We start from the raw sequence: 16160 nt of genomic DNA on the forward strand, positions 1-16160 counted from the left end.
CCCGCCACCGACCGCCCCGCCGTCGGCTGCTGCAAGACGCCCATCACCATCGGCCGTCCCTACTACCGCGTCAATTTCACGGGGATGGACCCGGCCCAGGAGATGGACTCGTTACTGCGTGAAGCTCTGGTGCGCGTCGCCGAGACGGACTGGTTCGGCACGTCGGCCGCGCGCGCCAACTCCTCCCGCGGGGCGGCGATGCCCCTGGTGCTGGAGTGGGTGGTGGACTCCAAGCGGCTCCGGCAAGCTGAGGATCCCCCGGGGTGGGCGGCGACGGGCTGCCCCAATGACGCGGGGACGAGCGAGTGCCGGAGCAGCCACAGCTCATGCAGCAATGTCACCAACAACTACCGCACTGGCTACGTGTGCCGGTGCAAGGACGGGTACCAGGGCAACCCATACCTCGCCGGCGCCGGCGGATGCCAAGACGTCGACGAGTGCGCGCAGCCTGATAAGTTCATGTGCTCCGGCGTATGCACCAACACGCCCGGAGGGTACCACTGCGTGTGTCCGCCCCGCTCCCGTGGCAACCCTCGGATCAGAGATGGCTGTGTCAAATCATCTCTAAGTCTAGGTGAGAATATACAACACCATTGATGATACATAGTACTTATGTGAGATTGCACACCAGGGGGCAAAGAATGTTCCTCTGCTGATCAGGGAGTTTTCCGAACCATGACACATTATTTCTGACATTTTTCAGGTTTAAGTATCGGCATAGGAATCGGCAGTGGTGCTGCCCTTCTTTTCTTGGTGCTTGGTGCCATTTTTGTGACCCAGAAGCTGAAGCGTCAAAGGGCAAAAGTATCCAAGCAGAAATTCTTTAAGCAAAACAGGGGACATCTACTAGAGCAATTGGTGTCGCAGAAGGCAGACATAGCTGAGAGGATGATCATCCCCTTGGTGGAGCTCGAGAAGGCCACCAACAACTTCGACAAAGCTCGTGAGATCGGTGGAGGAGGGCATGGCATGGTGTACAAAGGGATCATGTTAGACCTTCACGTCGTGGCGATCAAGAAGTCCAAGGTCGCAATCCAGAAGGAAATCGATGAGTTCATCAACGAGGTGGCAATCCTCTCGCAGATAAATCATCGGAACGTGGTGAAGCTCTTTGGGTGCTGCCTCGAGACAGAGGTGCCGTTGCTAGTATACGAGTTCATCTCCAACAGGACACTTTACCATCACCTTCATGTCGAAGAACCTGAAGCTTCATTGCCATGGGTGGAGCGGCTAAGAATTGCAACAGAGACCGCAAGAGCTCTCGCGTATCTTCACTCGGCTGTGTCATTCCCTATAGTCCACAGGGATATCAAGTCTCAAAACATTTTGTTAGATGGCACTCTCATAGCAAAGGTGTCAGATTTTGGAGCTTCAAGGTGCATCCCGCTAGATCAAACAGGGGATGAAACCGCCATTCAAGGGACATTTGGGTACCTAGACCCTATGTATTGCTACTCAGGACAGCTCACCGAGGAGAGCGATGTTTATAGCTTCGGCGTGCTCCTAATGGAGCTGCTCACCAGGAAAAAACCATGCTCATATCGATCATCCGGGGAGAAAAGCCTCGTCGCCTATTTCACCAGTTTGCTCGCAGAAGGTGACCTCTCAAGTGTGTTAGACCCTCAGGTCATGATGGAAGGTGGCAAAAAGATTGAAGAAGTAATTATGTTGGCAGCGGCATGCGTCAGGATGGAAGGAGGTCAACGACCAACCATGAGGCAAGTGGAGATGACACTCGAGAGTCTTCAAGTATCCCATGAAAATGTTGTGATGGGTGTTATTGATGCACAAGGTTATACAATGATTGAAGGTGGAAGCACGGAGGAGGTTAGCAGACAATATAGCCGGGAAGAAGAATATTTGTTCTCATCAAGGTGCCCGCGGTAGTGAATGTGTTCGTGTGTGATATACACATGGACCAAATGGCATGTGTGCTTTATGTTTTTTTCTTTTAAGCAAATGGTGGCTTGTATTAACCAGATCATATATACCAAAGCGGAAGAATACATGCCTTCACATAAATCAAAGAACCAATGGATATGCATATCTAAACCAAAGGAAACCATGGACAAGTAGAAATAGGACCCGAGGTCCGTTAATTACCGCAATGGGATCCCTCCATGAGGAACTCCTTTTGAGGCAATGGTCATTAGTAACATATTATTATGACCAAACAAAATGCCATGCTCAATGTGGTTTTTTTCTCCATTTCGGTTTACTAGTCCCCTCGTATTTTGGGTCAAACTTTGATCATTGATTTGATTAGACAAATATAAAGTATATGTCCTAAAAGTTATATTGTTGAATTCATATTTGAAAGAAGTTTCTAGTGGTATTATTTTTGTTACTTATATAAATCATATTTTGCAAACCCTGGCCCAAAATATGAGGGAGACTAAATAAACCCGAATGAGGGGAGTACGGCGTCAACCGAGGGGCATCTCGAACTTGTTTAGTAATTAGGATGAATGTGCTGCATGAATACGAATGACAAGGTTGGGATTCTCTCATCACCTTGAAGCTTGTGTTGGCTTATGTACGTCTTCTCTCTCCTAGTTCATTCTATGGCACATCATAAAAAAAGTAGCAAATTCTATCAACACCTATCTTACAATTATTGGAGGTGCCCCTAAAGAGTTGTTGATCATGTCAATCAACACCGGCATGAATGCAGCCAACTAAGGGCATCTCCAACGCCAACCCGTGGATTCCTCTGGTATATGTCCGTCTTTATGTCCGGACATGGTCCATGGGCATAATACGGGAGGGAGCCATCCATCGCTAATTACAAAGTATTCGGATGGAAGGAGAAAAGGTAGGTGGGGACCATGCGCGTGGTGGGATATTTGTTATTTAGTGTCCAGTTGGGAGAAGAGAGAGAAGATGGGGAGCATGCACGTACGGTTGGGAGGAGAGAGATAAGAGGGGGACCATGCATGTGATTGATTAAGTGCATGTCACTCTGACAAAACTCCCCATGTTTGTCTCTAAAATACCAGAATTTAGATGTTTTTTTGCATGGTAATACGTGTCTCATTCATATCATAAAGAACAAAGTACAAATCACGTAAAGACCGACATGACAATACTGAAAAGATAGTAGAACATCTCTGAGCTTGACACCAACGCTCGTCAACTGCTTCCGGCACCACCACAGCAGCCACCGAAAAAAAGAATGACGAATCCCCACCTCACCCGAACTCGACGCGGCTCCATCGCTGATATGCAGCTTTGCGGACCTCCAAAGTGGCTCACCAAAAGTGAAGCCCTTGCCGTTGAACGAATCAGACCGGGGCAACACCTCGGACACGCCATCGAACTCCAGATCTGGCACTCCACCACGACTAAGACGCTGAAGGAGGAAACCATACCTTCCATCCACAAACCACGAACCCAGTAGATATTCCGTCTTCCAGATGTCGTCGATGCAGACCACAATCTGCATCCGCTCCTGGACTACCTCCCAAGCTCCGCGTCGACGCTGGAGCAAACGTCGTCGCAACGGCGGAGCCCGAGGACACAGGTCCACCACAAGGATGCCGCCGCCGCCACACCATCCTTGCTTGAACAGACTGGTTTTCAAATCCATCCCCAACCATAGGATTGATGGCCTCGTCAGGGAAGGATCCGAAAATTCATTATTCAGCGCCACCATCGCCATCACCGAAACAAAGACGATGAACAACCTAAAAACCTAAACTATAAAGGAGAAAAATCGATCCACACGCGTGAATCCGGCGCCCCCCCTCACCACCGACGACCGAGGTCGCCGGCGGAGGGGAGCCGCCGGAGAACGGCGTTAGGAGATTGGCCCTGGCGGCGGCTAGGGTTGGCGCCGCCAGGGACGAGAGGAAAACTGGCCGAAATACGATTATATGATTGGCCGTGGTTACCAGAATTTAGATGTATGGACAGCTTCGCGAACTGATACAAGTCCTCATTGGATTGCAAAAGTGAAGAAATATGTCCGGTCGAACATATACCGGTGTTTTACGGGTCTCCCTTGGAGATACCCTACTTGGTTGCAAGTTGCGATTAGTCCCCCCACCAAAAAGAAAAAATGTTTTGACTATTCTATGCTAACCAATGGAAGTGTCCTCTACCCTTGATTGGGATGTCAATAATAAAGACCCGAAATGGTAGAGAACATGGGATCTGGATAGACAACTCGACACATACGCCTTATCCCTAGATAGATAGATCTGGATTTCCTAATTTATATTTGACGTGCACTATGCGTCTGATCTATCAGGTAACATGAGAACAAAATCGGTCGATTGCCAAGCCATTACATTTCATGAGCGAGAGAAATCCGATCCGCTAGCCACCCCTAGCTATACCAAAACGTCCGCAACATGATTCGTGTTGCCACCGTAACATAGGCGATGTTGCAATCCTCGGCGACCTGTGCAACACAAGTGATGGTGCAACCCTACCACCACCCAATCGTGCACTAGAGAGCACTCTGCAGCGCCGATGATGTTGCAAGCGAGCACCGACAAGCTTCCCTGTAGCATCAATGATGCTGCGAAAATACTGACAAGCACACTACAATGTTGATGATGTTGCAAACAAGCACATGCAAGATTCTTTGTAGCAGTGGTGATGTTGCGGGAAACCGACGATGTTTGCAGAAACTCATCTCAACAGCAGCAGCACCGTCGTTCCGCCTACTGTCGTTTGCAACAACATCGATGTTGCCAAAGCATGTCAGCACCAACACAATCATTAGTGCTCATTCCTGCAGCAGCAGGGCATGGATATCTCTCGCACGACACCCAACAACCAGCGGCGCCCGCCTGAAGCACTAGTGGGCAACATGGAACAACAATGCCTTGGAGCAGCAGTCATGGGTTTTCCCAGCACCTTGCGGCCTGACCTGCGGCATCGACACCTCGTAGCAGCTGCTTTGGATCTGGCCAATGACACATCGGGGAGCATATTTATTCGAGAATTGCCCCCTCGCAAAGGAGCTGACTGGCCTAGATTTGGACCACACTTGACCTCCCTAGCTCCCATCACCTACATGTTCCGTTGCAAGCATCATTCCATGAGAACTGAGAGGAGAGAGGAAGAGGCGAGAGGGATGGAACTTGAAAGAAGATCTGTTTCGAGCGCGAATCTTGATGACATTAATTGAGAAGAAAAAAGAAACGGTTAGAGGGTACCAGGTAGAGATCTACATGCGAGGCCACATATCGCATGGCACATGAGCGAGCCGGCTAATTTTGCTAGAAATCAGCCGGCTGGGCACAAGATTTTTCCTTGATATTTTCTATCTTTTTTAGAAAAACAACAGGACTCTGCTGCGTAATTTTATTGATTTTTTAAGGTACAAAGAGAGTCTTAACAAATTAAATAAAGAATATAGAAAACAAAAGACTACACAAAACTAACCTTAGAAAAGAAAGAAAAACAACAAGTAACAAGATACAGGAAAGAATACAGCAGTTGAATGTATTCAGGCAAGCTATCTGAACACATTCATATGAAGGCATTAACCCAGTGTTTCAACTGCCCATACTCTAGTGCCTTAGTATTTTCTATGAAGGCACTCCCTCAAAAAAAAAAAAAAAGAGCAAGCAACCACTTGCATGCGGTCACAGGTCACATCGATTGATATGTGCATAGTCGTCGGTATGGGTATGAGAAGTAGTCCATGCTACCAAACAAATATAGCACATGTCTTTGAATAGTCTTCGTTTTGCCACTTGTGTGATGATTGATCCCTTGACTAGTAGTGGAAATTTATGATAGATGATCGTTATAGGTGTTGATTGGTGTGTGACAGAAGCGGAATTGGGTGACAAGAGAAAAATAATAAAATTATTTATTTATTTATTTTTGCAAGAAACTTCCAATCTATTTATCTTCAATCTTGGCAGTACAAAAAACAACAGAGGTAATAAAAATTACAACGATGTTCATGAATCACCTAGCGACGACTACAAGCACTATATAGTTAGCTAGTACACGCTAACTATATTCTGCTCCTTTCCCACAAAAGTGACCGTCCCATCCCACATGTGCATCTTAGTACTCCCTCTGTAAACTAATATAAGAGCGTTTAGATTACTAAAGTAGTGATCTAAATGCTCTTATATTAGTTTACGGAGGGAGTAACTACTATCTCGAACCCAAAATATAAGACATGTTTCTGAATTGAACTGCAAAAACGTCTAATATTTTAGTACAGAAAGAGTATTTTGTTTGCCACACGGTGTTTTGTCTCTAATTTATTCTTGTTGCATACGCATACGCGCTTGAACTGCTTGCTTCAAGTTGATGGTTGCTTTCTTGCCAAAAGAAAAAAGTTGACGGTTTCTTTTTCATATCCATAAAGTGAAACGAAAGCCTATTTTGAAAGGTAAAAATGCATGTCCCGCGCAAAAGTGACCGTTGTGGCAACACTAGGCGTCACTTGTGGATTCAGGTCAATGCATGCGCCTTGTCACGGGACTCCTAATTAAGATTCTATAGCAAGTTAAGCTTTATGCTTGCTCTAAAAAAAAAGATTCTATAGCAAGATGTAACAATAGGCCAAGAGCAGGCAGCATCACAATGGCGTGCACATCGACCGATCCGTATACCTACAAGCCATTATATTTCCGGCCGCGTCGCCGTCGGCGAGAAAACTACAGACCCGTCGTATTCATGCATACTTTTTCTGATTGATTGCAACTACGTACCAATCGATTCTGATAAACTGCAATAGTACTCTGGCTGTGCCGCGGCTGTAAATGGGGTTGAAGTCAAGCAAAAGGAAAGACAAATAATTTTCTTTTTCGAGGTTAAGCAAAGATAATCAGGCCCCGGCCGACAATTCTCATTCTCTTGCCCGTGAGAAAAATGGGGCTGCCCGAGCCCTTGCAATTCTCGCCCGCTGCCTCATGTGATCGTGTTTGCCTTCGTCGCCGCTGTTTACATTTTGTGTGAGCTCGGACGCCCCGCAATTCTGCTGGCTGTCAAGGCATCGTCAAGTAGTGTGTCAGAGGGTCCATTTGAAATAAGTGGGTAGCTATCTCAAAAACAACAAACAACTCAAAAAAAGTACTCCCTCTGTTTTTAAATATTTGTCTTTTTAGAGATTTCAAATAAACTACCACATACGGATGTATATAGACATATTTTAAAGTAGATTCATTTATTTTGCTCCGTATGTAGTTACTTGTTGAAATCTCTAGAAAGACAAATATTTAGGAACGGGGGGAGTAGTGTGTTAGAGGTAGTTCTGTACACTGACAAAGATCTGCTTTAGATTGGAGTTTAGAGTTAGAGACTGGCACCCCACAAATGACAAGCACAACATGCAAAACCAAGATGACATGATTGGCTTATCCAATTTACTGAGAAGACCAGGTAATTATAGAGCCTATGTATTTTCTTGAACAAATATATGGCTACCCACGGACCCCAGTTTCCAAATATTTAATCCATGCATGGCATCTTGCTTCTGCGTGCTAATAGCTATTCCTGGAATATGTAACTAGAAATTCGGAAGTTCCCATTCCAGACTGAAAATAATCACACACATACACATACAAAATTTCTATCCTTTGCCATATTTTGCTGCAATGATTGGTAACAAGGCGACTAATTATCAACTACAAACTTGCTTTCCTTTATTTCTTATTCTTCACATTAGAACTTCAAGAAATTTCTGAAATCAACAAAGACTAATAATATTAGCAACAACTTATTATTACATTGCAACACCAGATTGTTTTGTAATAGCTGCAAGTAGTCTTGGCATCGAGGGCACATCAATCTCGTGTAGACCCTCTAGAACCCGGACAACTTCACCCATCGTCGGACGATCAAACTCATTATCTTGGATGCACCAACAAGCAACTTTGCAAACCCTTTCAACTTCTTCCAAACTGAATTCACCATTTAGCCGTGGATCCACCAAACTCTTCACATCACCGCTATGAAGCTTGCTGATGGCTTGCACGGGGAAATATTCAACATGCTGGTTACTGCTATTGTTGCTGGTGTTGTATGACGTTTCATGTGCTGAATTCCTCCTTCCTGATATGATTTCCAACAACACCATGCCAAAGGCGTAAACATCGACTTTTGGCGTGATTGCAACTCCGCTAAGCCACTCCGGGGCAAGATAACCGATGGTTCCTCTAAAACTTGTCAGGATTCGGCTAAAGTCCCTTCCCACACACGCTGCCAGCCCAAAGTCTGCAACTTTAGGAAGAAATGACCCATCTACCAATATGTTCTCTGGCTTAATATCACAGTGTATAATGCACTCACGGCAACTTTGATGCAAGTAGTACAATCCTCTAGCAACTCCTAGGGTTATTTGGTATCTGTTATTCCAATTTAGGGTAGCGGCATCACCATTATTGCTCACCTTAAATAGATGACTATCAAGAGACCCATTTACTATGTGTTCATACACAAGTAACCTATGATCACCTTCACAACAGAAACCAATAAGTTTGACTAGGTTAATGTGTTGGATCAATCCAATTGAGCTCACCTCAGCCCTGAATTGCTTCTCTCCTGCTTGATGGGCAACATCAAGCCTTTTAACTGCTACACTAGTCTCTGAGTCACTTAATAATCCCCTGTATACAGAACCAAAACCACCTCCACCCAGCTTTTCTGAAAAGTTCTTAGTAGCACGAACTAAATCCGTGTATCTAAAGGCTATAATCCCACCAGAACTACCTTGATTGTCATAGCTTATTGATAGAAGACTACAGCGCTTGAATTTGTTCCTCCAAATCAGTAACAATAGCATGAACATTAGTAATCCAAAACCAATAATACTGGATGCAATAACAACTCCAACATTTGGTTTTCTTTTGTTTTTTCTCAAACTTGGCAGCAAATCTTTGGCGGCAAGGCGAAGGTAGAGAACATGATCTCCAGTGTTATCAATGCCTTTTGCCAGAATTACATTAAGTAATTCTCCATTCCAGACAGAACATCTTCTATCGTTATAGGAATAAGCAGTGCAGGAGCAGGAACTGAGACAAACTTCTTCGCATTTTCTTTGGGTGGTAGCACTGACTATGTTTTGCGAGTTGTACGGATATTGAACTTGAGCAGTGGGGTGGAATATGTCTGTTGAACTTGTCATGTTTATCTCATGAGTGCAATGTAACGGTGTATTTCTAATGCATCCTTCTGTTCGATCATCAAACTCCCAATCATGCGGGGACTTCTGAGAGAAGTTCTCCATACAATCACATGATGGATGTGGCTTGCCGCTACAGATTGTGAACGGTCCACAGGTTGCAGGCGGATCACATGGATCGTCTGGTTGGGCATATATTGTCTGCCAAGACTGGCTGGCTTGTGACCAAAGATTCATCTTTATCTGACCAGAGATGTCTAGTAAGCCAAATATGGAAGCCGAGGATTCATCTCGTAAATTGCCCATATAGTACTCCTCTTGGTTGTTATCAACATATGTTATGTTAAGTAAACCTTTGGTCTGAGGATTCAAATCTAGCAGTGCCTGGGCTAGTGGCAAAAGATTCATTGCTGATGTTGTGGAGGATTCATAAAGCCAATACACTATTGATGGATTCTTGCGGCGCTTGAGGACGAACCCCTTGATATCTTCTAGGTCAAGACTGTATGACCCTAAACCAGGATCAATGAGGCTCTTCTTTGAGATGAGTTGGCTGCTAAAACTAGTGATCTTGTTACGGCCAAACTTAGAGCCAGGAAGCACGACATCTGTTGGGTAGTCGAAGCTCTGCCACAACACCTTCTGTTCAGATGTGAGGGCAAGGTTTCCATTGTTCAAGAGAAGGGCAACACTAGTGGTGGGGGTGTTTTTTTTGCTGGTTTGTGTCATATTATTGGCGATGTGAGTGGACCAAACTACAAACTCCGTGTTGCCGGCATGGTTTACTACGATGACAAGATTGCCATCGCTTGCTATCTTGAGCTGTGTTAGGTTGAAGTTGTGGTGGACGATGGGCTCCTCCCTATTAGCGACCCACACAGTAGTGAAAACCGGGATCTTATTGAACCATATGCCCAGATACCAGCCTGAGCTTGGGGAGGTGACATTGTGAGACGACTTACTGATGCTACCCGCCGCAGCTGCTGGCTGGAAGAAGCCAAGCGCGAACTTGCCGTTTCTGGAGACGAGCTTGCTGCCAACAGCGAGCGCTTGGCCTGCCATCAGCTTGTCTCCATTTGCAGCTGCAGAGGAGCACCGAGGAGTGAGAAGGAGGAGAAGCCCGGGCAGTATGTGGAGGGGAGTCATTGAGGAGAAGTGCGTGGATGATTTGAAGAGGAGAGGAGGGGATGCATATATAGAGTGGAAGTAGTATGTCTTCTGAAGACGCAGGAAGACCGAAGCTAGCGCTACAAAGACTGGCTGAAGGGGAAGACTTAGGGTCAATCATGTTCACACTGGGACAGTATTTCAATTGATACAAGGCACCATTAATCACCGTAAATACTACAGTGTGTAGGACTGTGAGGAGGAATTTCAATGAAGATTCCCCAAGCAATGAATCACAGCTTCCTGGAAATTAGCAGGCGCTGCACATGCATTGCCAAGGTCCCATCCCACGTACTGTGACATTCATGGCCTACGTACAAGATCATTCAGCAGCTAGCTGAAGTTAGAATCTAACCAAGGCCGTCCTGCATTCGTCCGTGCCGCTGGCAATGGCAAACGAAGCTAGCACAGTACACGCCCTCTGTGCTCACATCGTGTGATCAGTGCGGAATTGCATCTCTCAAACATTCACACAGAGAACGCTGGTCCTGAGGTCTCCGGTAGGACACTCACATCGAGAGGAAGAGGGTTCGAGGTTAGGGTGTGGGCCTTTTTCTGATTGACAGCTCGGATTAGACGGTGATCGAGCTGGACATGGGAGGCGCCGCGGCCGGCGAGGACTCGCTAGGACCTTGCCGGTGATGAGGAGAACACACGTACGGCTCGTTGCTTTGGAAGATCAAAGTCCCGTTAAGAATCAAAGTCTTCATGTGGTTTGTGCACAAGGAGGTGGTTCTGATTGAGGATAATTTGGCAAATCGTAATTGAGATGGTAGTTAAAGATGTAGTTTTTGTGATCACGATGAAACCATCAAACACCTCTTTCTCGATTGTCCGTTGGCCAAGCTAGTATGGCGCTCAATTCATATAGCATTCAATATCACTCCTCCAAATAGTATTTACACATTATTTAAGACATGGCTAAATAGAGTAGAGACAATTACTGTGAGACATATTCGTATAGGAGTATGTGCATTACTTTGGGCTATATGAAATTGTAGAAATGAGATGATTTTTAACAGACAAACTTCTATAATTTTTTTGCAGGTTATCTATAGGACCACTGCTTGGATCTGTATGTGGTCATTACTCACTCCCGGGGAAGCCAGAGAGCCTTCGATTAGTGCGTCTGCCCGATGGGAGATGGTCTTTTGGGATAGCTATAACCGGTTTGGATGACGGTCCAGTAGTAAAATAGATGTTTAGTCACCTCGTTTTATTTTCGTCGGTTGTAGTATATTATACCTTTTTTATTTTTCTTCACCTCTGAGGGCATGGCCATCGCTCCAACATGGACCGCTGCCTCACGTGCCCACGTAGGCTCGGATGCCAGATGGATTCAAAGGTGCAGCCCTGCAGGTGGCAGGTGCATCCTGCAGAAGAGACGTCTGCTTCGTCAGGAAAAAGGTAAAGCTAGCAAAAAGATGAGAGGAATTGGGTAAAGAAAGGATAGAGAAGGGTCCACTTCGATAGATGCTACTGCAGCCTCCATTGGGCGTTGATCAATCAACTCGGTGGTTTCACCCCCAATTAATCTACGTGACGGCTGGGGCATCATCTGAGTGAGCTTGTTCTGTATCACAGACTTTTCAGACTTTTTGATTAATAAAAGGGTTGCATGCATCACTCTGATGCAGAGGCCGGGGTAATCTTTTTTTTTAGAAAAAAAACGTATGGCTGGCCCGCAGCCGGAGGAGGAGCAGGATTCGCTGGGCCGAGATCAAAGTGACATTGTGACTGAAACTACTTTTTTTTTCTCAGTCAGAGTACGTTGTTGGCAATTTGAGAGCTAAAGTCTTTTTTTGCGAGATAAAAGTCTTTACCGGTCTGCATGGGCACACACGTACAATTTGCCAAGACCACGAAGACGACAATTTGCCAAGACCACGAAGACGACGTTGACTGAAATAATGGTAGCCCAGCTGTTGTGGTCAGATGGACCGATATTGCACACAGTAGCAGTAGACACTTAATTTGATTGCCAAGGGACCAGACATTTTATTAGGTCTCGACTGCTCACAACCCGTAGAGAAACTTGACTCAGTGTATGTCCCACTGGAGACCCGTCTGAAATAAAGGATGCATGGATCGAGTTGCGATGTGGACTCGCCACACGCTCGTTGCGTTTGCATCAACTTATTGATGCACTGCAACTGCAAGTTGCACAATTTTTAGTGGAGAAAATGATCGATGGATCAATAAATTGTACTCCCTCTACAAAGAAATATCTAAACGCTTTTATATTTCTTTACGGAGAAAGTATATGTGTAACGAAACGAAGAATAGTGTCTGGGCCAGTCTCATGCGTATGATATGAGTGAAATTTATGCAAGATGATTGTCAAGACTTCATGCAAAATGAGTAAAGTGGCTGCATACATCACCCAGATGCAGAGTCCGGGGGTCCTCCTTCATTTCTAAAAAAAAAGACTTCATGCAAAATGAGTACAGCAGAGATGGGTGCATTCAGATTTTGTTTTGAACTCTAGCAAAAAAAAATGTTTTGAATAATACACTAGAATTCTGTTCAGCACATACATTCATCCAATAACACACACTGATGCATAACATAAAGAATGCACCATGCTATAAGATTAACATTATATACAAGCAAGCAAGACTATCACTCGCGGTCTCACGGATAACAACAACTTTTCTTAAAGAGAACGTCCACTGTGGGCTAAGAGAATCTCTAACCAAACCCTTATAAAGCTTTAGAAGAGTAAAAATAATCAGGTTTTCTTCTCTAAACTGCACCTAACCGATCCCTTATAACCTTGGAAAAAGCGGTAGGTGTAAGCGAGGCGGTTGGCCTTCGCCTAGTGTCTAGGCGGTGCTTAAGTGCCCTAGGCGTGGCCTAGGCGGTAATATAGTTTTACTATCAGGGCATATTTGTGGATATGATATGCATGACGATATTAATTTAGGGCATATAAATAAGTTAACTACCAACTACTACCATTGGCATATGGCCCATTTGGCATATATATGAATGCAATATGGCATCGTTTGTTGCTTGGGGAGACAATTCTTTGCTTGCCCTGCCTAGACTTTCATTTATGCCCTAGGCATGGCATTTGGCCATCGCCTAGCGCCTAGGCGTGCCTAAGCGCCTCCTAGGCACTGCCTTTTCCAACAGAGCTTATAACTTATAATATACTCCACGGCCGCCTCAGCTCTTAAATATACTCGGTCGCCCACCCACAGAGTAATTTTTTCCCTTCCTCACCCCGAGCCACATCCACTCCGGCGCCGCCCTACTTGCCTCCGTCGGCCACCACGCACCACCGCCGACCCCCCCTGTAGCACCTGCTGCACTCCTCCCTCACGTCGATTCGGCCGCTTCTCGTCACCAATGCGTAAATTAATAGATCTACGCCCGTTGCCGCTGTCGTCAGATTCAACGCGTCTAGTCCTCAGCGGCATCCGTTTTGAAGGGAGTCTACAGGGAACGAACCACACAACCACCTCTACTGCTCCGCACCGCCTCTCGGTGAGTCCTCGACCCCTCAACGCTTACATCTCAATCGTTGACCGACCACCGGCACAACCATGTTCACTCGTCCGCCGGGCTCAGTCCTCGCCCTACCAGTTATCATGTGCAGTCACTGCTGACGGTTGGTGCTGCGCCTCGTCTTGAGCATGCCCAAACATCCTTGATGGGTGTTCTACAAGTGTGAACACGAAGGAGTGAGTGCCATTTTTGTACAGTTGTTCTTCGGATTCGTCGCAATATGAAACCCATTGTTTTGCTTAAAATTGAAGAAAATATGCCCTAAAGGCAATAATAAATTTGTTATTTATATTTTCTTATATCATGATAAATGTTTACTATTCATGCTAGAATTGTATTAACCGGAAACTTAGTACATGTGTGAATATATAGACAAACATAGTGCACCTAGTATGCCTCTACTTGACTAGCTCGTTAACCAAAGATGGTTAAGTTTACTAGCCATGGACATGTGTTGTCATTTGATGAACGAGATCACATCATTAGAGAATGATGTGATGTACAAGACCCATCCGTTAGCTTAGCATAATGATAGTTCAGTTTTATTGCTACTGCTTTCTTCATAACTTATACACGTTCCTCTAACTACGAGATTATGCAACTCCTGAATACCGGAGGAACACCTTGTGTGCTATCAAGCGTCACAACGTAACTGGGTGATTATAAAGATGCTCTACAGGTGTCTCCGATGGTGTTTGTTGAGTTGGCGTAGATCGAGATTATGATTTGTCACTCCGTGTATCGGAGAGGTATCTCTAGGCCCTCTCGATAATGCACATCACTATAAGCCTTGCAAGCAATGTGACTAATGAGTTAGTTACGGGATGTTGCATTATGGAACAAGTAAAGAGACTTGCCGGTAACGAGATTGAACTAGGTATTGAGATACCGACGATCGAATCTCGGGCAAGTAACATACCGATGACAAAAGGACCAACGTATGTTGTTATGTATTTGACCGATAAAGATCTTCGTAGAATATGTAGGAGCCAATATGAGCATCTAGGTTCCGCTATTGGTTATTGACCGGAGATGTGTTTCGGTCATGTCTACATAGTTCTCGAACCCGCAGGGTCCGCACGCTTAACGTTCTGTGACGATTTGTATTATGAGTTATGTGATTTGATGACCAAAGTATGTTCGAAGTCCCAAATGAGATCGGGGACATGATGAGGAGTCTCGAAATGATCGAGACGTAAAGATCGATATATTGGAAGGCTATATTCGGATATCGGAAAGGTTTTGAGTGATTCGGGTATTTTTCGGAGTACTGGAGAGTTACGAGAATTCGTATTGGGCCTTAATGGGCCATACGGGAAATGAGAGAAAGGCCTCAAGGGTGGCCGCGCCCCTTCCCCGTAGACTGGTCCAAATTGGACTAGGGAAAGGGGGTGCCCCCTTCCTTCCTTCTCCCTTCCCTTTTTCCTATTCCATGTAGGAGGTGGAATCCTAGTATGGGCGCGCCCTATGAGGGCCGGCCTCCTCCTCCCTCCATCCTTTATATACGTCGCCAGGGGGCACCCCATAGACACACAAGTTGATCATTGATCTCTTAGCCGTGTGCGGTGCCCCCTCCACCATAATCCACCTCGGTCATATCTGATACGCCCATTTTGCATCATGCTTTTATATCAATATTTATTGCATTATGGGCTGTTATTACCCATTATGTCACAATACTTATGCCTATTCTCTCTTATTTTATAAGGTTTACATAAAGAGGGAGAATGCCGACAGCTAGGATTCTGGCTGGAAAAGGAGCAAATATTAGAGACCTATTCTGCACAGCTCCAAAAGTCCTGAAACTTCATGGATGATGTTTTCCAAATATATAAAAAACATTGAGCGCAAGAACTTCACCAGGGGGGCCACACCCTGCACACGAGGGTAGGGGCGTGCCCCCCTACCTCGTGGGCCCCCTGGTGGCGCTCCGGTGACCATCTTCTACTATATGGACTCTTTCGATGGGAAAATAATCATAAGCCATCTTCTCGGACGAAACTTCGCCGCCACGAGATGGAACCTTGGCGGAGCTAGTCTAGGGTTCTGGCGGGGCTGTTCTGCCGGGGAAACATCCCTCCCGGAGGGGGAAATCATCGCCATCGTCATCACCAACGCTCCTCTCATCGGGAGAGGGCAATCTCCATCAACATCTTCATCAGCACCATCTCATCTGAAAACCCTAGTTCATCTCTTGTATCCAATTCTTGTCTCCAAGTCCGGGATTGGTGCTAGTAGGTTGCTAGTAGTGTTAATTACTCCTTGTAGTTGATGCTAGTTGGTTTAATTGGGGGAAGATCATATGTTTAGATCCTAATGCATATTAATACCCCTGTGATTATGAACATGTTTATGCTTTGTGAGTAGTTACGTTTGTTCC

The 16160-nt window shown here is 45.5% G+C and overlaps 2 protein-coding genes across 2 annotated transcripts; one reads left to right on the plus strand and one right to left on the minus strand.

Annotated features, from left to right (window-relative positions):
* Positions 1-20: 20 nt before the first annotated feature.
* On the plus strand, positions 21-2030 carry LOC125529718 (wall-associated receptor kinase 2-like; the record flags this gene model as incomplete). The annotated part of the gene is given in 2 exon segments (XM_048694143.1): positions 21-574; positions 704-2030. Coding segments are annotated over 2 exon segments (1738 nt in total), but the record flags the coding sequence as incomplete, so codon positions are not given.
* Positions 2031-7461: 5431 nt separating this feature from the next.
* LOC125529719 (G-type lectin S-receptor-like serine/threonine-protein kinase At2g19130) lies at positions 7462-10246 on the minus strand. Its single transcript, XM_048694144.1, has one exon. The coding sequence runs from the start codon at positions 10244-10246 to the stop codon at positions 7703-7705; it is 2544 nt and encodes an 847-aa protein (XP_048550101.1). The 3' UTR covers positions 7462-7702.
* Between the last annotated feature and the right edge of the window lie 5914 nt (positions 10247-16160).

Source organism: Triticum urartu, unplaced genomic scaffold (genome assembly GCF_003073215.2).
Source record: "Triticum urartu cultivar G1812 unplaced genomic scaffold, Tu2.1 TuUngrouped_contig_5793, whole genome shotgun sequence".
Lineage (NCBI taxonomy): Eukaryota > Viridiplantae > Streptophyta > Magnoliopsida > Poales > Poaceae > Triticum > Triticum urartu.

Excerpts from the sequence above, each read along its gene's own strand:
- LOC125529719 (XM_048694144.1), bottom strand. The coding sequence starts at position 10,246 with ATGACTCCCCTCCACATACTGCCCGGGCTTCTCCTCCTTCTCACTCCT.